This window comes from Phycodurus eques, chromosome 1 (assembly GCF_024500275.1).
Source record: "Phycodurus eques isolate BA_2022a chromosome 1, UOR_Pequ_1.1, whole genome shotgun sequence".
NCBI lineage: Eukaryota > Metazoa > Chordata > Actinopteri > Syngnathiformes > Syngnathidae > Phycodurus > Phycodurus eques.
This window is the reverse complement of record NC_084525.1, coordinates 3988265-4014579: the sequence shown is the minus strand read 5'-3', so window position 1 is coordinate 4014579 and position 26315 is coordinate 3988265. Positions and strand designations below refer to the sequence as shown.

Here is a 26315-nt window from a genome sequence, read left to right as displayed (position 1 = left end):
TCTGCACCATTTGCGCAACTGACATTGTATCAACATTACCACTATTGGTTACATTACTTATTTGGCTCTCCATACTTGTGTATTTATGTCCTAAATAGATATTTTGTAATCACGACTCGTTTGCCCTGCCCAGTACCAGAGCGGCTCCGAGTAATCCTTGTGTTTTTAATCTACTTGGTCAATAAAAATGATTCGCATTCTGGAGAGAGAGAAAAAGCCAACAACGACGACGCGCCTTTTGTGTTTTTCCACACCTTGGGGGAGAAATGACTTTTGGTATTATTAGTGGCTACGCAACAATTTGAAATCCTGAAGCTCAAAATAGCCCCGAGTGTGCCACTGACCGGCTGACGGTGACCTCAGCTACAAGAGGAAGCGGAGAAGGAGGAAGAGGAGGAAGTGGGGTGGAAGGTGACTTAAAACGCAGAGAGTTTACTTCCATGTCTTTGGAAGTGTTTCTTTGAGTGCGGTGGACACATTGGACTCCGCCATTCGTCATAGGAGTAGTTTCGCCAGTGTTTTACTAGCAAACGACGTGTGTAGCGAAGGGGAAGAATAACAAAAGAAAAACGATGGCAGCACACAACCAGACAGTTGTGTACTTGTCCGAGCAGGTGGTGGTGTTGTGTTCGTGCGCCATGTCGTTCTTGGGCTCGTCGCTCATTATTATCACTTACATGAGTTTAGCGGATTTGAGGACCACTGCGCGCAAACTGCTCCTCTTCCTCTCGGTGGCCGACTGGCTCTCGGCGGTCTCGTACGCCTTCGGAGTGTGGCGAGTGTTCGACTCCGACTCGCCGGACTGCGTCGCTCAAGGAGCGATATCCACCTTCGCCAACACCAGCTCCTTCTTCTGGACCGTGGCCATCGCCGTCTACTTGTACGTGTTTATCGTCCAGTCCAGTCAGAGGGCTGCCGACAACTTGGTGCTGGTCTTCCACCTGGTCAGGTAGGTAAGCAAGCTCGTGAACTACAGTACTTTTGATGACTTCTGTCTCTTTAAGACAACCCGAGGCATCTCGGGATACGAGGTGGCAAAAAAATAGTTATATAGAATACCTGTTTAATAACTTAAAATGAACTTATTTGCACGCAGAATCCAATATAGTAGTACTCGTAGAGAAGTAGCCAATATCATTATTAATTTGCATAGTGCTCATACTGAGAAGAAAAGGGGGGGGGGGGGGGGGAGCACTGGATATGCTATTAAAATAGCTTTCCTAACTGTTGGAACTGACAAAAAAATATCTATTGATAACTAAAATAACTTAACTTTTTTTTCCAGATTAGATCAGGGGTGTCAAACTCATTTTTTTGTCATTTGCCTCCAAAAGTATTGGAACGGCAAGGTCAACTCCTTTTTGTTTTATTCTGAAAACATTTGGGGTTCAGATCAAAAGATGAATATGAGACAATTTCATGGTATTTGCATCTCGATGTGTTAAACAACTCAGGACAGAGCACTTTTTGTTTGAAGCCATCCACTTTTCAAGTGAGCAAAAGTATTTGAACATGTGACTCATGGCTGTTTCTAGTTGCTCAGGTGTGACCTTTTAGATTGATTGCTTAAACATTAGATAGTGCTTGTTTTGGGTTTCACCTGTGAAAACTGCATTTGCTGTTCAGCAAACATGAAGACCAGAGAGTTGTCTATGGGAGAAAAGCAAACCATTTTGGACCTGAGAGAAGAGTGAGCTATTGCACAAACGTTGGGCATAGGCAATACAACAATTTAGAATGTCCTGAAAAAGAAAGAGAAACTACTGGTGTACTGAGCAACAGACATTGAACAGGTCGGCCAAGGGTATCAACAGTAGTTCGTGAAGCTGTGACAAAAACCCCAAAGACAACAGTGAGTGACCTCACTGGCAACCTCCACAGGGCAGTGGTGAAGGTATCACAATCCACTGTTCGAAGAAGACTTAGAGAAAACAAACATACAGGCCATATGACAAGATTCAAACCACTCATCAGCAAAAAGAATCGGAAGGCCAGATTGGAAAGAAGTACAGACATGAGCCACAAAAGTTTTATGGACTGATGAGACCAAGATGAACCTTTACCAAAGTGATAGAAAAGCCAAAGTATGGAGAAAGAAAGGATCTGCTTATGATCCAAAAACACAAGTTCATTTGTGAAGCATGGTGGAGGTAATGTCATGGGTTGGCCTGGCATGGCTGCTTCTGGAACGGGCTCACTAGTCTTTATTGATGATGTAACTCCTGATGGTAGCAGCAGAATGAATTCTGAAGTCTACAAAGCCATTTTGTCTGGTAATTTACAGAAAAATGCATCCAAACTAATCGGGAGACTGCAACAAGACAATGACCCAAAACACACTGCCAACACAACAGAGGACTTTATCAGAGGGAAAAAGTGGAAGGTCTTAGACTGGCCAAGTCAATCACTGGAACGTAACCAGTGTCAAACTTATTTTGCCGTGGGCCACATCGTAGTTACAGTTTCTCTAAGAGGGCCGTTATGATTGTGAAATATAAATGTTGAATCACCGCCTTTATATTATTAAATAGACAACAAATAGGGGTTGGGGGGGCGGGGGGGTTTTGGACCATGGCGTTAAGCAGGCGTTTGGTTTTGTGACATAATAAAGGCGTTTTGTACAATCATGGGGCTCGACTGACCAACGTTGATGTGCACGGTTTGCGGATTTTGATATGCAGGGAAGGTCATCAGGACGTGTTCGTACCATTTCAATCAATGGCCACCCAATAAATTAGTGATTCTTTTGAGCAAATCAAATTAGCGATTGATTATAATTTTGGTGGTGCTATAGCTGTTGTGTTCATATGGGAGTACAACAGTACATGGTGTCAATTTGAACAATGCGGTGTTTGGAAAATCCAGCAAGCTGTCTTTTTTTTTTTTTTTTTTTTTTTTTTCCTGAAAAGTTGTCACTTTGGAGGTGGGGGGATTCTGCCCGACAGGTGACGATATATAATGCAATTGACTGGCGACTAATTCAGGATGTACCACACTTCTCGCCCGACGATAGCTGGGAGAGGCTCCGGCACGCCCGAGACCCTAGTGAGGACAAGCGGTACAGAAAATGGATGGATGAAGGGATTATGATACAGCAACACTGATTCTATAACGTCAGAAAATAGGGGAAAATGTTGATCATGGTTCTCCAGAGTAAAAGCAGATGTTTGTAAATCTCTTACTTCGATTAAACACAAAAGATATTGAGCCTGCTTTCATGAAGGACTACAGAAATCTGAGAGTATGTACTGTTGAGGGGCTGAAATCAGAAGATTTGGACAATTTTATGTTAAACGATGGCTCTAATTAATTGATTAATTGTGACACCTAACGCACAGCAAGCTTTTTTTTTCATTACGTTCCCATCATCCGGGTCTAGTTGGTCGCTGCTCCACATATGGTGTGAGTTCGCCAAACCACGGTTGATCATTGACGCTGCGATATGCAACAGTGAGTATATCAACTATAAATTGTAAATCCTCATTCATGAGCTGTGTGTACATAGAGAGGAAACAACTTCATGGTGGTATCTAAATTCCGACAAAGTCACCTACCGTGAGAGCACATGTTCACCCCAGGGTGCGCAGTTTCTGCAGTGGATATGTTACTAGGTTTTTGCATATTCTTTGGCGGTCCATTGCATTTACGGTGTCACAACAGAGCTATTCAAGCAACACACACAGCCTGGCCGTTGGCAAGGTACAATTCAAAACAAACTGTCATTCCAATGTTAAAATATCTATTTTTAGTTATTGCAGAAAATAGGCTGAAACATTTTGTTTTTAAGTACCAACGAGTACCACACTGTGTGGACGAAACCGCAGCCTGTAGTTAAAATCTGTCACGTAGATGGCCATTGAAACCACACAGCATTTCAGTCGAAAAACATTTTTTAAGTGATGTTGTTGCTCTCTAACTTTTCTCTTCCTAACACTTCTGTCTTCTCTAGCTGGGGGGTTCCTTTGGCCATCACAGTTGCAGCCGTGTGCCTCAACAAGATTGGCTACACTGCATCAGAGGTGTCAGTGGGCTGGTGCTGGGTCAGAATCCACACCGCCGACCGTGTCCTGTGGATGCTGCTGACTGGAAAGGTCTGGGAATTCTTGGCTTACCTCACCCTCCCCATCCTCTACATCCTCATCAAGAGGCATATCCGCACAGCGGTGAGGACCCAAGCAGAAGTTCATCAGTGTAGTGTTGCTAATAGGGTTGCTGGGTATACCGGTCCGACAAAAGTACTGCAATACCTCGCCGTCAGAAGTGAAACGATAGCACGTATTTTAAGTACCGCTACGTCTGCGCAGTTTGGGAGCGAGCGAACATTTCTCCCAAAAAGTCGCTACGTGTGCTTGCTTCTGTTTAGAAGTCACGCCTGTAGAATATCTCCTGTATTTGTATGTGGAAAGAACAAAACCTGGACAAGGGTGCTGTGGGAGACGTAGCATAGCATACTTTATTCAGCTTTCTTGACACTACATTAAAACAGTACAGTAAGCGTGGCGGGACATCACCTGAAGCAGATGTAAAAGAAATCTAATCCACAATATGCTACAAGTCCCAGTTGAAGTATACTGGATGAATCTCGCACCTAAAACAAGGAGAATTTAGATATTGTACACTGTATTTCAGCACTAAAAAGTTCAACCAAACTACATATTTTTGCCTATATAACGGCATGAAAATAGCGATACAATGTGTGTGTGTGTGTGTGTGTGTGTGTAATCATATCCTCCAATTTTGAAATACTAAAACTACTGAGAATTTAAGTTCCATGTTTTGTCATCTGTGTGTGATTTTTGCCGGGATATCATTTCAATATTGATATCGAGGTACTTCATGCAGGTATGTCATTGAAGTCAGAATTGTAGTATTGTGACTACACTAGTTACCGATTTCCTAAAAGTCATTCATTTCATGGTATCTTGTATCCTTTGGTACCGCAGCACGCGGCCCTTTCCGAATACCGTCCCCTCTTGACCAATAGGACACCATCATACTCCTACTCCTCCATGGCGGACATGAAGCTGACTCTCATCCCGATTATCTTCATCGTGTTACGCATTTGGAGCACAATCCGCTTCATTCTGCTGCTGGTTGGATCCCCGGCGGGACAGAACCCTGTGCTGGTGACGCTACATGTGAGTGGAGATGACTTTTCAAGAATTTCTCTTCTCATCCAGCCATAATTTACCACTCATTCATGTGGCAGCATGTTCTTTTCTCACCCAGTGACAATTTTCCATTCCATTAAATTAGTTTAGACCTTCAAAATTTTCTGTTTGCAACTGAAGCAGAAGCGTGAGCTGTTACTCTACAGTGCTGTAAAACCCTGCTTTTCGCTGCTGAAAATAGCAAAAGAAATTTGTAATTGACAACCCCCCTAATATTTTTTTTTTATTAATAACTTAGCCTGTGAATATACCACAAACTATGATCCCAAAACATCCCAATATCATTACATTACGCTTGAAAACGAATCGCTTAAAGATGACATGATTTTGAAAAAATGCACTGGTCATGCACGTTTCCTTCACTACCCTTACAAATAGCAATACATACTATAAGCCAGAGATTCTCAGTGGTATGTTGGCTCCCTCGAGTGGTACATAAATGAATCGGTGCCAAAGGGCAATTCAGTTGTATTTCACTTTTAAGTTCAAACCATTTGCCTTTAATCCTTAAAAACTGCAATACGTTTTAATTGAATCCTTATTTGAGTACAGTTTTTATATTCCAATGTTTAAGCACAGTGTTAATGTTCAAACTGTACATTTTAGGCCCGCCGCACAATGAGCAAATGCACCAAACAATCGCAAAACAATACAGTCGGCGATTCCCCATCACACACAAGGAGATTGCCCCCATGACTGTCAAGAAATAACGAGATCTCTGTCGTTTGTTAGCTTGCGCTTTTTAATAACCACTCAGCAGAGCGAAAACAAACACTCTCTTTAACTTCCACTAACAACTTGGGCTAAACTAAGCTCCTCCCCAACATACAAAGATCTTTGAGATATATCACTTCATCATCCTTCTTTACTACTTCCTGATGAGCCAGGGCTTTGGTGGCATCTTAGGGTGTTTAGAAAAAGAGCCTAAAAATAGACAGACACACAGACATGTTAAGTGTAGACTGTTTAAATTATTTTAAAAAATTCATAAAATGTTTGCTTTAAGATTTTGTTGTTGTCTGTCTCCTGTGATGCTCCAACAGGGTATCGGCAACACGTCGCAGGGAGCAGCCAACTGTATCATGTTTGTTTTGTTCACCGGTCCAGTCCGCACGCGTCTCTTCGCCTCGATCTGCTGCTGCCGTGCTGGCCCGTTAGAGCAGCAGCGAGCGCAGGACGACACTCGCGGGCTGCCGCCAGGACTGCACACCTCGAACCAGGGAGAGCACGCCATCACCAGTGACACCCACACTGACAGGTGATGCTTGATTGTCCCGAAGTTGGACAAACTTCTAAGTTTCAACAGGTGTGTGTTACTGTACATCCATATGTTGAGAAATATACAGTAACCAGTGGTTACCTCTCGTGTCATAAAAGGCATCTCACCGTTAAATTGGTGTTTCTACAAGCTGCTTGAATCTATCATCTCCTTCGTGGACTCAATTTATCGAGTTCATTGTATGTAAGATTCATATCCAGTTTTGTCAAGTATTTGTGGGGATGAAAACTATGTGACTATTCTTTGCTATGTTGTAGAAATAAACAGAATTACCATTCTGTTTTTTCATTGTCGCAGTTATTGAACTTAATCATGAGCGTTATGTATCATATCTGGAAAGCAAGACGCACCAATACACTAAATGTTGTTTCACCATAGATGGGTCTTCTGTTCCTTTGTGTTGCTAAAGTAGAAACAGTGGGGCAGGGGTCACCAACCTTTTTGAAACTGAGAGCTACTTCTTGAATACTGATTGATCCAAAGCGCTACCAGATTGATACGCACTTGAAATAAACAAATTTGCTCCAAATATTTGCGGGTAAATCATCTCCTCGTTATTCCATAGCTTGTCTCCACGAATGCTATGGTTTGGTCATGTGCTCAATACTGTTCTTTTAACAATAGTTTTGTTTTTTAAATAAATTGTAATTTCTACATTTACACCTATGCTGGCGCGATTTAAAAAAAAAAAATAAAAAAAAAATGCAGTTTTCTAACAATAGCAACAAAAAATAATGACTGGTGAGCTGTCTTTATAACAGGCCTGTGGGCTACTCGTGGTTCTTGGGGGCTACCTGTTGCGCGTGGGTACCATGTTGGTGACCCCTACAATAGAGCCTCCAAAGTGGAACAAAATCTGACCCATGATGCTGGTTGACTTCCAAGTTGTTTCAAAACAACGTTTCGTGTAAAAAAAAAATAAATAAAAAAATAAGGAAAGTAGTTTTTGGTGTCAATGAAGTATGTTGAAGTGATGCATCGCGAATGAGGGACTAACATCTTTGTATGTCAGGGAGGAGCTACGTTTAGCCTTCGATATATGTAATTGTACATGCACTTCTCGTGGATTTTTTTTAATTAATGCAAGTAAATAGCTATAATTTGGTGATTTAATATTTATTCTGTTTTTTTCTTAAAAATGTTGAAGATCTATAACAACATTTAGCATACAAAACATTGCAATTAGAGCTTCAAGTGTACAGAAGGAAGAAGTATGTTGGTTATTATCAATGCTGGAGGTCTTAATACAAGAAATTAATACAGTTTAAATATTAAAACAATACCCTCTGTTCATCTTCAGCTAAAAAACAAGATTTGTATTTTTGCAAATAGTCTATTTTAGTCTGATACCTGATTTGCATTTAATACCAAATATTTTACTTGCTCTAGTTGGGAAATCTTTTTGTAGTAACTGTTTCTATGAATATGGTAAATGGCAGTTTGACACATATACAGTCAGATGACTATTCCACTGATGTCACCGGCAGTGATGTGCTTATCCTTTATAATGCAAAACCTGCTGGTTCTTGCCTAATGATGTTTCTTGCAGCATCATTGTGTTTGGAGCAAAACCTTGAGAAATATAATCTGTGATCATGGTCAGGATGTATGAGCAGTCATCACATGTCGTGCTTCCTCCTTGAAACCAGAGCCTTTCTTGATCGTGAAACCTCGCTTCTCCTTTGACCCTTGCTGATGTTTGCTCGCGTTAGCTTGACTTAACATCGGCCTAAAAGCATGTCAGGTTTAAACCCACTGAACCCGGAGCCTGCAGAACAAGCGTAACGGCCATTTCCTAATGCTAGAAAGCATTGTCTCTTGCAGTGTTTCCCAGCCTTTATTGTGCCAAGGTACCTGTACATATTTTATATACCACCAAAAAAAATGACAAATCTTAGTTTTTTGCTTGAATGGCCACAGGTTAATTGTATCTTCTACTATCTAGTGGAAGAGTGTTTAATTGTTTTTCCTGTCAACCATGTCAATGGCATAGATGGATGAATCATCTGACACCGGCTGAGATAAAACCAACTGTAATAGAAAAAACGGGAAGCAGGAATCTACCCAAATATACCAGTGTCAACTTAACGGAAGCAGTCATCCACATGACAACTGGCAATATCTCACGCTGGACAAAAAGTACCATACTCGGGACACCAAGTATTTTTGTGTGCAGTTCACTATAGTCTCAAGGCAGTGCTAAAGAGAGATCGTTGGACTGCAACAACACTCAGTTTAAGACAGTTAAAAACATATTTATTATATAATAACATATTTCCAAAATCCAATGTCATTCTCCTTCAAGTAATGTAGTGGTCATTTTCTCAGCATTGTCAGTAATAAGGCGATAGCGGGCCTATGGCTGAGAAAATGGAGAAGTGAGGACAGTTATTGGACAGAATCCACTGTGTCAGCTTTGAGTCTTGGCTGACATTAAAGGCACTCCAGCGTGTGGAAACACTTCATGAGGAGATTTGCTCAGCTGGCCTGCTGCCCATTTAATGCATTAAAGCTGAAAAGAGAAGCACACCAAATACGGTGATCGTATTTATTTTCCATTGCCAAGGCATACTTTTTCTAAATAACGTGTGGAAACATCCAGCCATCTGAATCATATAAATATCGCCAAAATTATTATGCCAAATATCCTTGACCTTACCCAAAATACATTAACTGTAAAAAAAATTACAACACCAAAAAAAGTCAGTTAATGTAGTCCAAACTGGCTTCACAGAGTTGGGCGTAAGGTAAGGCACCATATTGCATTACCATTTGGCATGGTACTGAAAGTGCGTATTCAAAATGAAGCCTGTACTGTATCCCTCACAATGCAGTAGAACTACTGGATATGGTCACTTTCCTAAAGTAATTTCCCAAGTCATTCGTTCAGAAAACACCAAAACTGAACATAATACTGAATATATTATTTGTATGAATACATTTCAGCTGTAGAATTACACCATGTGTTCAACTGAGAATTTGTCATTTTATCAGATGTCTCGTGATGATTTAGACAAAAATATTTTTGTCAGAAATGACGTAACATACTTTTTTCTTTTTCTTTTTTTAAAGCAATTAACATACCCTGTAATTGAGGCACTAATTCGGCTTTGCAACTTTTGTAGTTTCTGTTACAACTCTTATGTAATCGATGTACTTCCAATGGATTACGTAACAATTAACCTACAGCAAGCGAGTGAGCTGTGTCAGCAGCATGAAATCAATAAACAAGCTGCAGCTTTTAGCTGTGACGATAACGTGTTTAAAGGGCAGGAAGAAGCCACAGGTGCAGTTTACCAAAGTGCACTTTATCTTTCTGAGACAAGCAGCCATGCTGGACGTTGAGGAATCTGCAAAACCTGCTGAGAAGAGCGGGGTGAGTGTCACACATACCATCAATCAGAGTATTCGATGCTGTAATCATGACGAATATTGTAGGGGGGGAAAAATAATTATTTATTTTTTGTAGCAATTAACTGTGGTCCTGGCACTGGCCACTCTCACATCTGCATTTGGCTCATCCTTCCAGTATGGATATAATGTGGCCGTCATCAACTCTCCAGCACCAGTAACCTTGCAAGAAACACACGTGTAATGCGCATATACATACACTTTTGTGCTGATGCTGATTTTTGTCACGTTTTGCTCCTGCTTCAGTTCATGCAGCACTTTTACAATGTCACCTTCACTGAGCGACATGCGACGCCCATGGGGGAGAACCAGCTGACTTTGCTGTGGTCTCTGTCTGTGTCCATGTACCCCCTGGGAGGCTTCTTTGGCTCTCTCATGGTGGCCCCTCTGGTCAACAAACTGGGAAGGTAATTGTGTACATGATACACCACTATAACCACCTGCACAATCTAAAGAGATCCAGTACAAGGATTGGAACAAACATGTCTGTCTACAAAGACAATCTTCATTTGTAAACTGGGGCCCAGCTGACTTTAGGCAAAAGGCAGACTATGCCTTGGACTAGTCACCAATCAGTCGCAGGGCACACCCTTGACTACGGGAATCAAAATATTAGAAACACCTCTTAGACTGGTCTAAGTGCCGAATTCTAATTTAGTGCCTTTATCCAATGTGTATTTACAGTGGTGCCTTAAGGTACAAGTTTAATTCGTTCCTTGACCATACTTGTATCTTAAAATTCGTATCTCAAATCATTGTTCCCCATTGAAATGAATGGACATGTCATTAATCCGTTCCAGCCTCTTCAAATAACCCAAGAGAGGTTTTTGTAATCTTTGTTTAAGAAGTGAAACAGTACATATTGTACTTTTTAAAAACATATCACTAATACCAAAATGCAACAGAACATACAGAATTAAACAGTTTGTGCATCATGATTTCATGCCTTCAATTCAATTCATTGCGCTGCTCCTTCTGGTTTGCCCACCGGGGTCAGTCTAATACAATATAATGACATGAAATACAGTCAAATGAGGAAGACACACCCCTACTCTGTGACTCGGCTGCAATATTAGTTGTTTTTCCACAGAGGATAAAGAATATCTGCCCGTGAGTACTGTGATATAGTCTGTCTACGTGTTGCTTCACCCTATGTGTAAGGTTATAACAGTTATAACAACATGACTATCGATGGTAATCGGTAGGATGTCTGCTGGCGTTTTCAGTTATGTGTTAGCATTAAGCTAGCGGGTGCATTTTTTACGGCTAATGTGTTTAGTTATTTGAAATGCACAACTTGTCATTTGATTGTAATTTACTTTGCTTTATGTTTAGTTTGATAGTAAACTTTAGTCAGAAGTGGGAATAAACATCTTGAAATCTTTTTTCATAGAAGAGAACTAACTGTTCACTACTAATACATGGTTGGGCAATTTGTATCACAAGGCACGACAGTACGTGAATTTTCATGTGACCCATAGCCAATATAATTGTTTACATTTCCTGAACACCTGTTTCTAATATTTTGACAGTCACGTAGCGTAATGAGTTGAGTCACTTTTGCTATAGTCACGGTTGTTTCATGTGTGTAGTATTTGACTCTTGCTAGGAGGTCTTTTTGTAATTCAGAGTGGGTGTGTTGTTTGGGAAAAGATTTGACATGTGATCAACATATTACGATGACATCAGGCTCGCATTGACCGGGTACAGGATATCAGATTTGTCTGTGTATGCTTCAGTCGCAATGGCAGATATCCAAATGCATCATAGATTTTTGTTCTGATTCTGAAAATCCTGAAATAATGATGGTGTCTCAATTTACTCACAGATTTACTTACTGTAATTTATTGTGTATATTACACATCTTTTTCCCCAAAAATTGTCAAGTCAATAGTGCGCATTATATGTAGGAATAGGGGAAAATGAAAAAAACTTTATTTCATAAATGTATGGCGCCATCGAGAGGTTATGAAAAAGCTGTACACTTTCATTCCAATATGCCACCACCACCTAGAGGTTATGAGAAAGGTGTACACTTTCATTCTAATATGCCATTGCCACCTAGAGGTTATGAAAAAGATGTAGCCGACACTTTCATTCCAATATGACAGGGGTACGTATGACTGCATATATGTACAGTTGTGCTCATAACTACCCTGGCAGAATTTGTGAAATATTGTGTTTTTTTTTTAATACGACTGATGACTGAACAACAACCATCATTAATTTCATTATGGTTATGTTTTGTTTAATGATAATGCCTTCCTGAAATGCTTGCTTAATTTGAATCCCATTAAAATTTTATTAAATGTTTCGCCTGGCCCTTCATGTTTTCTTTAAAGAATTGTACCCATCTTACAAATTCTGCCTGGGTAATCAAACATGAGTACAACTGTGTGTTCTCATTTACTAAATAAAAGTAAGGCTGTGAACTTCAAAATAAGAGCAAGTAAATAAAAATAAAATATTACGTGTTCAAATAAAGTGGTTAACTTCAGAATAATTCTTTGAAAAAACTAACAAAATACAGTGAGCACTTTGTTTTGCTCAGATGGGTAGAAGCAAAATCATGCATTGTAAACATACATTACACATTTACAGTAATAATGACGTCTGTCAATATACATCGCTGGCATAGATAGATGAACAAAGTATAAGTAAATAAATTATAATTTTCAAACCAATAATTCAAATGTCATTTCCCACAGCACACCAAATGCGCAGTCGCACAAAGAGTTGGGAATTGCTGGCGTAGTGCATGGATGATGGCAAACTCACCAAGCCTTGTACTTCAATGTTTCTACTTAATTTGCTCTCTTGGATTTATCAGCTCTCGTATGAGATCTTATTACACACTGCAGGAGTACCTATTGCTGTGTCTCGTAAGTGTGCATGCCCATCTGTATGACACTCATTACAAATGGTGTTTGTGTGACCTGACAGAAAGGGCACTCTCCTTTTCAACAACATCTTCTCCATTGTGCCTGCGTTGATGATGGGATTCAGTGAGCTGGCAAAGTCCTATGAGGTCATTATCGTGGCTAGGTTCATAGTGGGCATCTGCGCAGGTCTGACATGTTGAACACGATAACGCTCAGGAGAAGAATCATTTGAATACATCTCGAGTTTCATGCTTTTCCGCAGGTCTTTCGTCCAACGTGGTGCCAATGTACTTGGGTGAACTCTCACCCAAAAACCTGAGAGGTGCCATTGGCATCGTACCGCAGCTCTTTATCACTATTGGCATCCTCAGTGCTCAAATCCTGGGAATCAGAAACATATTGGGCAACAGCTCAGGTATACCCTTCTGTACATTATACTGTACTATACATATCAGATATAGAGTATATTAAACATTTTCTTGTGTATTTCTTTGTTTTAATGTAAGGATCAGACATTGTTTCTCTCGTGCTATAATATATATTGTTTACTCTCTGCTGTGAGACAGTGGCAAGATGTCATTTAGTTGGGGGTGGGGGGGCAGTTGCATGAGGCAGATGATAACTGCCTGCTCATGTGTGTCGTATATATATGACCTCACCTAAGGAGAAATATTTCTTATACCAGGTTTTATTTGAACTGTCTCCTTGCGTGCAATTTTTTATAATTGTATCTGTCGTTATTATCAAAGTTCTTGTCCTATCGCTTGTCTACGAGAGGGGTAACCTTTGAGAGGTAGCTCATGCTACTCTGTGCTAACTCTGCAGTGATGTCACAATTCAAAGATTCAGGTTCGCTTGTAGACGCGTTTTCAGAAATTGGCAGATAAAAGATTCACAGTGGTGCCTTGAGATACAGGTGGCCCAACTTTTTTTTTTTTTTTTTTTTTTTTTTTTTTTTTAATATAAAAAGAGTTTTGGGCTGTTGTTTAGCAGGGCGTGGTTCCGGAATGAATTGAATTTGTATCTCTGAAACACAATTGTACGTGAGTGGTTTGACAATGTATGGTAGGCACTGGCCTCAATATGAAAAAATAAATAGCAACAAAAATGTTAGTTTCCCTACTGTCACCTTTTCGGGCTATCAGGAATGATAAGCCAAAGGGGGAAATAGTAATGGCCGTGACGTGACCAAAATGAAAACCATTCTCTCATATCGCCTTGAGATAAAACTTCTGTTGTGTATCGCTATTCTCGTCTGACAATCCTCTTCTCTCGGTAATCCACAACAAAATGCTTGAGCTAACCTTTTATGCTGGTTGAAATGAAGCCTCCTGAGGTGCACTGACACATCGATATGAAATGTTGTCACACTATGACCATTCAAGTGTTTTTTTCCGGTGGTGTATTTTTCCCCAAAACATTGGTAGAACTCCCAGTTGCACACCGTTTGGACTTCTAGGTACTGTATATTTTTGGATAGGTAGTCTGCTTGTGCATAGTATGTTTTTGCATCCTGTGTGAACAGGGATTACACATCTTGTATCTTGAGCCTTTGCAACAACTGTCTTGGTTCCTGCATCTGTTCAGGTTGGACCTTCCTCCTGGGTGTTACTGGCATTCCTGCTTTGATTGAGCTCCTGCTGCTTCCATTTTTCCCAGAGAGCCCCAGGTACACGCTCATCCAGAGGGGCGACGAGATGACCGCAAAGAAAGGTGATTTGCAAATGTTAAGTCGGTATGACGCGACGAGGGTTTAGGGTCCGTCTTCCCTTAGCGTTGCAGAGCCTGCGCGGCACGGAGGACGTGACTGAAGAGCTTTCGGAGATGCGTCTGGAGGACCGGTCGGAGAGGGCAGAGGGTCGCTTGTCCGTGCTGACCCTGCTGTCCCAGCGGTCTCTTCGCTGGCAGCTGGTCTCCATCATCCTGATGAACATGGGACAGCAGCTGTCGGGGGTGAATGCGGTGAGACTTGCTTTGGCGTTTTGAGCCGCATCAACGAGGAATGTTTGGGAGCCTCTCGTCTGGTCGTTCGTTTTCATTTGTCAACACGGATGAAGGCACACGCAGTTTTATGAAAGACGTGCTGCTTTATTGCTATTATTGTTTTAGTATTAGCATGCCTAGTCCACAGATGGTGGAGATTTCCTCTTCTTGATTTGTTGACAGTCAGCAACAGTTTAAACCATGCTACAGCAACAGAATGAACTCTAAAAAGTTTTCAGATAATTATGGATATGGGCCAGGATCTCTGCACACTCTACAGTGACCCCTCGCGGGCCACCTATCGCAGTCCTGCTATATCGCAGATTTTAAGTTTGAATGTGTTTTAAGTGTGTGGGAGGGGCTTTTCAAGGAGGGACACACAAAGATTTTTCAAATCTTAAAAGTTGTTTTTAATCTGCTACGCACCCCACACGCGAAGATAGAAAAACAGGCATTTGAGAGTTGTGGTTGGTGTGCTCCAAAAATCTCAACACAGAACACCACACACACAAAGATTCTGTTCCGCTGATGATCTCGAAATCTCGCTTGGTCACACGTAATCTCACAAAACCAAAGAAGAAGAAAGACTTCCGGGTTACCGCCGATGTTACCCAAGTATTTACGATGGGTTGACTGAAGCGGGACCGTTGTTACAGTAAATGCCAGTGAAGTCTCAAAGACTTACTTTGGAAAATCCTTCTTGCTGTCTGGGGAATCCACTTTGATACAAAAAAAAATTAAAAATCAGATAAGACATGTTTGTTTTTATTTTCATTCGTTACCTTGTTTTGCTTCTTGATTGGCTAAATACTGTTCCACGTCACATTTCACGGCCTTATGATTCGGCTTTGTCCACACACTATTTAATATTTAAGATTGTCGGCCCCGACCCATTTCGGACCCTGTAATCGGGACAAAATCCACTCTTAACACACATCAGACCTAAGGGTAATGTTATAGGATAATATTATAAGACATAGGATAGTCTGGTGTGTGACGTCCTTGGCCGGAAGGGGCAAAACACACACATTGTAAATCAGCTATTCTATGTGTGATAGTTTTCGTCAATGAAAGCAAAAAGGTTTTAGTAAAAAAAAAAAAGATTTTTTTTTAAAAAAGGGATGGTATTAGTCTTTAAATGCACGTGTTTTAAGTTGGACACATCATTTTGACAAACTACTATCATGTTAAGAAAATGGAATGGCATGGACTATCCAACAAGCAAAACAAAAATACCTTTTGGTAACGTAAGACCCCATACTTCCTTTAACCAGATTGGCACCCACCCTCTAATTCAGGTTTCTTATCTTTCTTTCTGAGCAATGGCTGAAATTAGAATGGATCTGTACCGTTGGGTTTGGTTGCTTGTTTTGTTTGTTTTGTTTTGTGTGGAGAACAGCAACAGGTCAAAAAGGCTACATTTCCCCTCCACGTTTCAGACAATCACTCAAACATGGGTCAATATGACGACGCATACCCGGCCAAAACTCATCACAGTAACACGCAAGATAATCAATGGACATTAGCACAACAAAGCTAACTTTAGCCTGAAGCTAGGTAGGAACCCATTCGTGTCAGGAGTTATGTGGAAAACTTGAAGCTTACTGTGAAATTTGTCACAAGCCGATGGTTGACTAACATCATATGTATAAGGAGGAATTTTTGTAACTCAACTTCGAATGAATATCGGCAAGCATTTTGAACGTCTGACAGACCAACCACTAATATTTTGGTCCAGTCTCGTCAACGAAAATGTACATGCAAGGCTGGTTGAGGGTAGGACAATGGAAAAGGGGCTGAAGGGACATGTTCAGCTCATCACTGTCAAAAAGTGCTTTGCCACCGTTTTGTGCCAATTACAAATCTTTTGGATGAGTGCCACTTACTTGGGGATTTTTGCTATTGGCGGCAGAGCTCGGTCCAGCAGCTGGGGTTCGCTGTATGTGCATTTGGATGCTGAGAGCAGACCCTGTTATCCTCTTCCCACTCTTCTAGATCTACTACTATGCAGACAGCATATATGCCACCGCAGGGGTCGCGCAGAATGACATCCAATACGTCACAGTAGGAACGGGTGCCGTTAATGTCTTCATGACCGTAGCAGCTGTAGGTACCCTCATTTGAGCCGAGAGCTGCAGTCCTAAAAAGTAATTAAGTAATTGAGAATTTGTTACTCTAGGTTTTCATCGTAGAAGCCTCAGGACTGCGCCTCCTCCTCCTCATTGGCTTCGGGATTTGCTGTGGTGCGTGTATCCTGCTCACTGTTGCTCTCGACTTCCAGGTATGATGGGAAAGGAAAAGACCCTTCAGCGGCATGTCGCTCTGCTGGCCTCGAGGGCTCGCTGTTGGAATGACTTGAATTGTTCAGTGTGCGTTTGTTTCCAAGTACAGATGATTTGAAAATTGCAATCTCCCCAAAAATTTATAGTGGTGCCTCAAAATTGGATCACTCCAAATGCAGACTTGCTACGTTAAATGTTTGTTCAGGAAACTGCCTGTGACTGAGTTCTTCAAGGCATTGTGATGGATTTAATACAATGTTTTAAAGTAATACACATTCTTCTTATGTTGACAGAAAAGTGTGACATGGATGCCCTACATCAGCATCACGTGTGTCATCATCTACATCACCGGACATGCTATCGGACCCAGTGAGTGTGGACATCCAGTAGCGTTCTTTTATACTTGCCGCATAGACACCCTCGCTGTGCCCTTGATGACTGACAATCTGTCTCAAATTTTTCTCCTTTTGCCGACCGCATCGTCAGGTCCCATCCCTTATGTGGTGACCACTGAGATGTTCCGGCATTCGGCCAGGCCTGCTGCCTTCATGGTGGCGGGTTCTGTCCACTGGCTCTCCAACTTCACCGTTGGCCTCCTATTCCCATTTATGGAGGTCAGTTGCACTACCTGAGTCGCATCATACACACAGTATCGCAATTGGATGCTCTAGAATAAGTTAGAAGTTAGCAGGATCCTTTACAAATGTGTACAAAAATGTAATTAATTTAGGAGAAAAGAATAAGCCGGAAGTAACGCAAGTGTCACTTAATTACCGTAATTTGAAGTTTAATTGTTACAATCAAACTAATGTCTCGAAAGGGGACCACGTCACTTTTTATAAGTATAAACTTTAGGAGAAATGACGAGAAACCTTTTTATCAGTCTCATAATCTGAAGGTTGCTATACTTCACCAATTTTGAGTCCTAGATGACGGAGGTTTACTTCAACTCAGAACACACACAAAAGACAACCAAGAGTGGACTTTTATGGTATATTTAATGACATCTAAGGAAACACACAGCCACAACTACAAAAAGAAAATAATATTTAATGGTAAAAGAGAAATTTAGGCGTACGGAAATGGAAAAGAGGACATCATGTTTGTGGTCGCTGGGCTTAAATAAATGAGCCTTTGAGTGTTTAATGCGTTGAGTCAGAGCAAGAGAAAGCAAAGTTGGGATTTCGTGTGAAGCTAGTAATTTTCCCCCAAATTATTAGGCACTGACGTTGTACATCATAGTAAGGATTGCAGTGTCAACTCACGAACGCAGATCAGCTGGCCTTTGGGGAGTGGTCTTCCTCCGGACCTCAGGCGGAGACGAAGCAGGTTTGGTTGAAGAAAAACAAGATGCACCAAAATAAAAACAAAAAGAAATGGGAAAGGAAAGTTGTTGTTATGTTTGTGATGCGCTGGTAACGTTCCTGCCAGTTGAACTGGTGGCGAGCAGTCAGATGCGTGCGGGACCGGTACGGGATGCCGGTAGTTGCTTGCTGAGGCTCCGCCGACCGATCGTGGCTAGGAAAAGCGATCGAAGCCGCATGGCCGGTTTCTTCGATGGAAAACGCAGCCGGCGTTCGCGCACGTGGTGGCCCCCGGAGACGCCCGAGGACAATGGAAATAAAAAAAGGGGGGGAGGTTTGGCAGAAGGCCACCCCGGCCGGCGTTCTGCCAGCAAGACAAGAGGCGAGAGGAAAAAACACAAAAGACTAGAAGGAGAAGGTGTGAGTTAAGAGTTAAATACCCCAGAGGCGGGGCGTGGGCGAGAGGGATTGGCAACTCGGAGAAGACCACACCCATCAGCCTGAATCTTGTCTACAAATTTGATCAAATGGGTTTAAAATCGTATTAATCTAAAACACTCCCAACTTTGTACTCTCGCGCATAGAATCATTGTTTAAACTTTTGGTCGTGGTAGATTTGATTTCAAATCACGAGGAACAGCTTTCAAAATCTTGACACAGACACCACGGCATGCATTTGGAATAAGATATCAATATCGTTTGTAAGATATCAAAACGGACATTTTATTTGACGATATTTGTTTGATACTGTCATTGTTTTACTAGTTTTTAATAAAATGATTCCGATCTCTGATGTTACTGGACAATTTGGAGTAAAGGTGATCTTTTGAATCATTCCGAAGGATTCTTGTAACTTGTAGCAACAGTATTTGAATTGCCTGCATTGAGAAAAGGGATTTTGGCACTTTCTCGTGTCACTTCCCAGCTTCAAGCGTCATACCCGTTTAACAAAACAAAAACAAAAATCACTAACTAAATTTCTGGCATTATTTGAATGCAGTTGGGGTGATGATTTTTATTGCTCTGCTGTCCAATGAAAAACATTGATCTCAGAATTTTGTAAGGTGTGTTGTTGTTTTCAAATATGAAAAACAAACAGAAAAATCATATTTTGGATAGAAACTAATTTATTTATTTATTTTTTTACATTGGAGGGTGATGATTGTTCAAATTCAGTACATATGCTTCCATTATGCAAAAAAAAAAAAAAAATTAATAAAAATAAAATCATATATTTTTCTCTCTCGTTGCTGATGTGTGGAATAATAAATTGTGGGTTGCTCCATTATGGTCACTCAGTGCTTACAAAAATGTATTGCACATAAAGAGACCATCCGGCATCATGAACTGCTTTTTGAGGACTTTTTTTCAATTTCAGTGAGCTGTCAGATTTGAGCATTTTAAACGGGAATGTGCAATTTCAAACTGAATTAATCTATTGATACATTCTGTGCACTTTCACTTCCTTTTGTATCTTTATGTGCTGTAATACCATTTTAAAAGCATCAAGAATAGATGTTTGCTTTGTCCCTATTTTCAGAAAGGCCTGGGCTCCTACAGCTTTGTCATTTTTTCCTTTATTTGTCTGGCCACGCTGGTCTACATCTGGCTGGTGGTCCCCGAGACCAAGAGCAAGACCTTCCTGGAGATCTGCCAGATGTTTGCCAAGAGGAACAGAGTGGAGATCAAGCTGGGCGATGGCAATGCGCCACTGAAAGAGAACAAAGAAAACCTGCAGCATGTAGAGAAGGTCACAGCCTTTTGAAGGCACAAACAGATCTCTCACATAAGAGGAAGTCCTATCCTCGGGGTGCCAGCGGGATTGCATTCCACTGAGTGTTCCTGTAGTTGTATTTTTAATGGATCTTTGCACAATGTCTTTGGTAGAAAAATCCAACTGTACATTGCTACAGAAATGAATGGACATTGAAGTCACTTTATTTCCAATACAAACGTGATTAATACATGAATGAAATTTAAGTTGACGATAAATACGAGGTACGACAATAAAGAAACAAGACTGGCGGCCGCGGCTCGCTTTTTACGGAACAGTATTGCGCAATGCCTCGCCTCTATTATTTGACAATCTTGTTCCTGTCTCTCGCTCTGTGCTTCGCTTTCAGGGTTTTGTCATCCTGAACCAAGCGTGGCTGACACAGCCTTGTTTCTTTGTCTCGCCACACCTCGTACTGATGTACATTTTATCATTTAATATATTGCAATCAAGCATTCTAAGACCATTGGTATACACTAATTACCCACCGATTGGCATTTTCCGCCATTTTTTTTTGTGCCAACTTGAGATCTGAGCTCTGTATGGTGGCAGTGACTCAACTCACTACACAACATGCAGCGGTTTGTCAGCTAGAATCAGCAGTTGACGTTTACTGTCAAACTAAACAAAACGGAATTAGGCTGCTAAATTAATGCTAAAACATCATGGAAAACTCCTAACATATAGCATCTATGTTGCGGTATTAAGCAACAGATATTTGAACACAAGCGGTGCAACAACACGTACACAACAACAACAATAACAGTACTGAGTCATATGTTCCTTATCCTCTGCAAAGACCAATATTAATGCCATACTGATGAGATGAGAGAGGAGTATATATATTTTGTCTGTCTGTCTTATACTGCCCCCGGGTGGCCAAGGCAGGGACACAAAAAGGAGCAGCACCATGGCCGTTGAATTGATACAAAAGATACAAGGTGTGACAAAAACGGTTTAATTGTATTTGTCATGACTGTCGGTTTTTATAAAGTACAATATTTTGTGCTATAATTGAGTGCTATTTTTCCCATTCGAACACATTTTTTTGTTTTATTTTTTGGGGGGGGCTGGAGTTGATCAATGGCATTGCCATTCACTTCAATGGGGAAAGATGATTTGGGGTCTCGGAACGGATTCAACTCTTCTCTCAAAGCATCACTGTAATTTATGTTGTAAAACGTTATTATTAACGACAGCCTGTTTTTCACTATTCGCGATAGGACTCGGTCGCTGCCCCCCCCCCCCCCCCCCCCGCGAATAGCGGGCGATTACAACGGTTTGTGCAGCGTGAGGGTGTTTCAGGAGCATCTGTACTGGCTGTCTAGCTGCACCCCCCCATACAGACTAAGTTTGGTGGTCCCCCAGCTGAACACGTTTCCCCGCGTTGTGCTGTTCCCCTCACAGGACATCTGGTCTCGAATATTTGCTGTGGTCAGCACGTAGTCCCACACGTTCACATCGGTCAGCTTTCCCGTAAAGGAATCGGTGTTGGAGATTCCCAGCAAGCCGTCCTGATCGTTGCCCAGAATGAAAACGCCCCCGGGGATAATTGTGTAACCGCTTTTTAGGTAGCGTCGCTCCCCCACCATGCCGTTGATCCAAAGCTCGACACTGCCAGTGCGGGACGACCACGTGATGCAGTAGTTGACCCAGCTGTGGGACTTGACGTTGTGCGGCAAGTTGACGAACTCGTTGCCGATCCAGAGGCCCACCTCCTCGCCGTCCCGGTCCTCGCTGACGGAGACCATCAGTTCGTTGTGGATGCCGTCGCCGGAGTAGGAGATGACGTTGTGCGCCCCCTCCGCTTCGGGCAAGACGTGCACGCAGACGGTGAAAGAGTCCAGATCCATCGGATGGCCGAGGTGTGCCTTCGCATAGCTACCCAAATGCTCCTGCTGGAAGTTGAGCACCAGAGGAAACAAAGCTTGAGGTTCTAAAGAAGACAGAGAAAGAAGTCTTAAGTCACTTATAAAAGACACCTTCACGAGTTCTACAGGTAGCCTATACTGACCCCAAATGTCATCTTTTTCATGATGGAAAATCTCACAGCAAACCACCAAACAAAAAGCTATGCAGACTTAAAACTTAGAATGTGTTTGTCTCAATGTACGCAGAAATATACTGACTCAGTGCAAAATATGGGCCTGTTTAGTTTAGTTGAGCACAAAACGATTTTTCTGTTAACTGAATTGCAACAAGTGGATGATACCGTGTTGACCTAATGACAAACGTGCAAAATTTAGACACTACAGCTACATATGACAACCCAGACCAGTGAATGTTCCATAAAAAGAATGGCTTACAATTACATACATTTTGTAATTACATAGTTTGGTTTCCTTGTAAGTAGTTACTCCCCAACGCTGTACATTTTTTATATTATCAGCCTCGTTCTAGCAATCATAAGTCACTTTCTGTGCTGAAAAAGGGAAATGAGCTCACCGTATTTGCTTGGCCGCGGGTCGTGTCCGCTACCTAAGTGCATCCATACGAAATACACGCAACATACCGTTCAACAACAGTGAAGCGTGAACAAGAGCTCGTGCGACCGAGACGTCGCTCGCCTGAGTACACGTTCTTCCCGAGAGATGTTATCAGGCCTTCGATTTTCAGCAGCTTGGATTCTATTTCGTCTTGCCGACAGAACGCTGGCGAGGTGAACGGAAACGGCAACGATTAGTCTCACGCTATTGCCGCGCGGGCGAGTCACCGAATATAAATCAAATACACACATCCTTTCCCAAGTCGAGGTAAGAAAGACGACTCCACCACTCGGTCGTTGAGAGGCTGGGCAATGCGGTAGTCGTTCCACAGGGTTTTGTTGTCGATGTCCATCAGTGTGCTCTCCAGCTTTCTGATCTGGATGCAAAAAAAGTCAAGAAAACCTGCAGTTTGATACTGAGCCAGCTTGTGACTGACACCAGTCCAGTGCTGAACCTGTAGAAGGAAATATTCGAAAAAGATGAAGTTCAAATGTATTGTACTTCAAAGTGATTTTAGGTGCAACGCCATCACTTGGCGCGTCGCTCTCCATCCCTATTGAGCCTCGTACCTGGTTATGCGAAAGAGTGATGGGCGTATCGAACACCGTCCAGAGAATGCTCTCGTAGCAAGGGGGAGTGGTGAGGGAGCCCTGATACCTGAAGAAATGGTTGAGGTTCTCCGGGAGCATGGCGCGGACGTCGAGGCTCGAAATGTTCATGGACTGACCTGCCACGGGGTCGTTTAGAGCCTCAAACGCATGTCACGTGAGTGCGTGCCCGTGAGATTTCGACTCACCCGCGTACTTGATTTTGGCCAGGTTGGAAATGAAGTCGCTGTAGTAGGTGTTCTCAAAATGCCCATCCTGAAAATGGAGCAAAGATTCGCTCCTGAACGACTTCTTCTCAAAAGGATTCGGGTATCTTATGGTAAATAATACGGACGGCCGGACGGCGAACGAGGCATTTCGATCAATCGGGGGAGCAAATGAATACGTACGTCGTAGAAAAAGGCGAGTACCGCCAGCCCGTCTGGTTTGTCTCTGGCCTCAGTGAAGCTCTTGTACTTGTCTGAATTGTAATGGACCACATGGAGCTGAAAGACAAGGAGGACCCGCCAAAGAATAAAAAGTGACTTTGTTTTTTTTTTTCTGTTTGTGCACAGAAATCATTGATTTGATTGGTAAAATAATTCACTCATTTTTAATGTTATATATAATACATTGAAGTCGGGTTATTTAATCAAATAAATGCAAAAAAATAAAAAATGTGAACTGCATATGAGAGAAAATATTCTCATGTTTTGAAGTTATTATTTACAGTACCGGTGTCAAACCCAAGGCCCGGGGACCAGATCCGGCCCACCACATCATTTTATGTGGCCAAATCATGCACGCAAAAAAGCAAATCATGTGCGTGTACTTCATGTTTCTTGCTCAACTATGAACCAAAAGTGCAAATTTGTCTTCCCTTTTAAAAGAGATATTGCAAGTATTTGTTGTCGTCAAACCCCCTATTTGCCAAATAAAGGGAACAACAGTTGAGCAAACTATTTTACTTCAGATTTGAAATCATTTTATTTCAATAATATAAGGCGGCGATTATAAACTTCTATGATTTGTCACAATGGCCGTCTTGAGGGAAACCCAGAATGAGTTGGACACCCCTGATTTGACGTAATACTTGATTTAACCAATGATGATTATTCCAAAGGAAAGTACGGCGACATTTATTTCAGTTAAATCTCGCGAAAGCCGAAAGTCACTTCTTCTTATAATGTGAATGCTCACTGGGCCAGATTGAAAAACGGAGGGCCCGACTTTGCCCGCATCTGCTGTCGCTTTGACAAATGGATGTCTTTTGCAGCCCGCAGGATGTTTGCGTTTCACCACCACCGGAATGTTTTCCTTCGCCCACCTCCGCCATGTAGCGGATGCCGTCGATGGTGTGCTCTGCGCCGCTGGCCTCCAGGTCCCAACCGCCCCAGTGCAGATGCATCTGAACGGCCGTGTATTTTCCCGGCATGCCCTTGGTGATCTTCATGGTGGGCGGCAGGTCGATTTGGACTGATCGGCGACAACAGAGGAAACTATTGAGCGCGGAACTTTTCGATGCGCTCATCATGCGCTACTGTACCGTAGCCTTACCCGAGTGTCCATTGTTGGACATGAGAAAAGTCCCTTTCTGAGCATCATATCCACTGAGCTCCAGCTGTAAGATGTCCGGATTGTGTCTCACACTGCGCCTCTGGATGTCAATGGGGGACTGTTTCCTACCTCCGCATGCTGGGTACTTGGTCGCCCAGTGCATCTGGTCCCAGGCTCCCTCTGGATGAAGATCAAATGTTAGTCACAAAAGTACGTTTTCTGGGATGTCGCAAAGTTGCACCTTTACGTCAGGCATGAAATACGGCACTTAGAAAATGTATAAGAGGGGAAAAGCAGTGCCATACAGTCGAGTCGAAGTGTATCCGGAAAGTATTCACGGTGCTTCACTTTTTCCATATTTTCCTTTTACAGCCTCATTCCTAAATGGAATACTGTCAATTCATTTCGTCCCTCAAAATACTGCACACAGCAGACCATTATGATGTGTGTGCGTGTGTGTGTGTGTGTGTGTGTGTGTTTTTTTTTAACAAATGTATCAAAAATTTTAAAAATTAAATTTATATAGCAGTTTTCATACGTAAAAAAAAAAAAAAAAAAAGCATGCAACCCTAAGTGCTTCACGCAGATCAAAACGGACAGCAATTGACAAGGAAAATGGTCATCGGTTCACAGCAGCGAGACAAGAAATAGGGTGTGTAAAGTATACTTTATCCTTGGGCTAGTTTGACAGAAACAAGTCACAAAGATGTTTTTAAGAAATATTTGAAATTGTGTGTGGAGGGCGGCTTCTTCTTTCCCCCCTTGACGATGAAGCAGCTTCCAGTCACAGCCTGCACGACTTGCCCAACTTCACTCGGCTGCAACTCATTATCGTTGTCCAGCAAACTGGGAAATTATTAGCCATATGATTGCTGTGCATATTCTGTAGGAATATTATCTTTTTTTTTGGGGGGGGGAATGAATGAACAAAAATCAAAACAAAACAAAACAAAACCTACCCGTGTATGTCCAGTGTATGTCGTCGTGGGGGATCCCTGCGGTGACAACACCGAGCCAAAAAACGGCGACCAACACGCAGGCTCGGCGCATTGCTGCGTTGGGGGGGGGGGTTCTGCGCTCCCAATTGAACGGGGGTAGATAAAAAAGGACGTGCTTGCACCTCCGCGGAAAAACGCCCATAGGCAGCACCCCCCCCCCCCCCCCTCCCCTCCCCGAGGACCGGGCTGCGCGCAGTAAGAGCTGCCTTATCTTATCAGAATACCATTAGAATTCAAGCATATCCATCATACCCTCTAATTAGCACTAAAGATCCAGAGAAGGCTTTTATAATGGCAGAAAGTGATGAAATGTAATTCATTATAATAAGCCTCCTCTTTCCATTTCTAGAAGAAGAAGGAGGGGGGGGGGGGGAAATGAACAAAGGCTGTTTGAGAAGAGATCATGATGTCATCACATGTTGAGAGAAAAATACAACTTATTCTCGGAGGACAAATTTGTGTCGGTGCTCAAACCAAATTTAGGAATACACATCTCAAATGAATCCAATATAAATGGCGAAGCGCCACCGACACCAGTGGAATGAAAGAAATATCTTTTTTTTTTTTTTTTTACAAACTATTCCCGATACCTGCTTTAAGT

General features: G+C 42.1%; 3 protein-coding genes across 6 annotated transcripts in view; 1 reads left to right on the top strand and 2 right to left on the bottom strand.

The window, feature by feature from the left end:
* Window positions 1–973, bottom strand: part of spsb1 (splA/ryanodine receptor domain and SOCS box containing 1) — a 46166-nt gene extending 45193 nt beyond the window's left edge. For both annotated transcript variants that reach the window (XM_061672894.1, XM_061672911.1), the window contains exon 1: window positions 678–973. The gene's annotated coding sequence lies outside the window, so the exon portion shown is untranslated. The remainder of the gene's footprint in view (window positions 1–677) is intronic.
* LOC133400334 (solute carrier family 2, facilitated glucose transporter member 5-like) lies at window positions 229–21224 on the top strand. 3 transcript variants are annotated; one of them, XM_061672851.1, is made up of 13 exons: window positions 229–949; window positions 3950–4163; window positions 4944–5138; window positions 6215–6429; window positions 12805–12929; window positions 13006–13158; window positions 14331–14456; window positions 14518–14705; window positions 16722–16832; window positions 16906–17007; window positions 17302–17377; window positions 17495–17622; window positions 19853–21224. In XM_061672851.1, exons 1-13 carry the CDS (start codon window positions 573–575, stop codon window positions 20075–20077), a joined length of 2235 nt encoding a protein of 744 aa, XP_061528835.1. In that variant the 5' UTR covers window positions 229–572; the 3' UTR covers window positions 20078–21224. The 3 variants fall into 3 exon arrangements, with proteins under 3 accessions (XP_061528835.1, XP_061528851.1, XP_061528844.1); XM_061672867.1 differs by lacking the exon at window positions 229–949 and having other exon boundaries at window positions 4085–4163; window positions 4985–5138; XM_061672860.1 differs by lacking the exons at window positions 229–949; window positions 3950–4163; window positions 4944–5138 and adding exons at window positions 9920–10018; window positions 10108–10268 and having other exon boundaries at window positions 6429–9826.
* A 103-nt stretch (window positions 21225–21327) lies between these two features.
* ca6 (carbonic anhydrase VI) lies at window positions 21328–25903 on the bottom strand. Its single transcript, XM_061672882.1, has 10 exons — window positions 25676–25903; window positions 24717–24896; window positions 24487–24635; window positions 23570–23665; window positions 23369–23435; window positions 23142–23299; window positions 22822–22948; window positions 22654–22737; window positions 22532–22564; window positions 21328–22022 (listed from the first exon to the last, which is right to left on the bottom strand). The coding sequence occupies exons 1-10, from the start codon at window positions 25854–25856 to the stop codon at window positions 21388–21390; spliced, it is 1710 nt and encodes a 569-aa protein (XP_061528866.1). The 5' UTR covers window positions 25857–25903; the 3' UTR covers window positions 21328–21387.
* Window positions 25904–26315: the final 412 nt, after the last annotated feature.

Coding starts and splice junctions, on each gene's coding strand:
- ca6 (XM_061672882.1), bottom strand. CDS start 25,856: ATGGGCGTTTTTCCGCGGAGGTGCAAGCACGTCCTTTTTTATCTACCC. Junction 23,300..23,368: donor GGCCAAAATCAAGTACGCGG/GTGAGTCGAAAT, acceptor ACCCCGTGGCAG/GTCAGTCCATGAACATTTCG. Junction 22,738..22,821: donor ACCTCGACTTGGGAAAGGAT/GTGTGTATTTGA, acceptor TCACCTCGCCAG/CGTTCTGTCGGCAAGACGAA.
- LOC133400334 (XM_061672851.1), top strand. CDS start 573: ATGGCAGCACACAACCAGACAGTTGTGTACTTGTCCGAGCAGGTGGTG. Junction 4,164..4,943: donor AGAGGCATATCCGCACAGCG/GTGAGGACCCAA, acceptor TTGGTACCGCAG/CACGCGGCCCTTTCCGAATA. Junction 12,930..13,005: donor CATAGTGGGCATCTGCGCAG/GTCTGACATGTT, acceptor GCTTTTCCGCAG/GTCTTTCGTCCAACGTGGTG.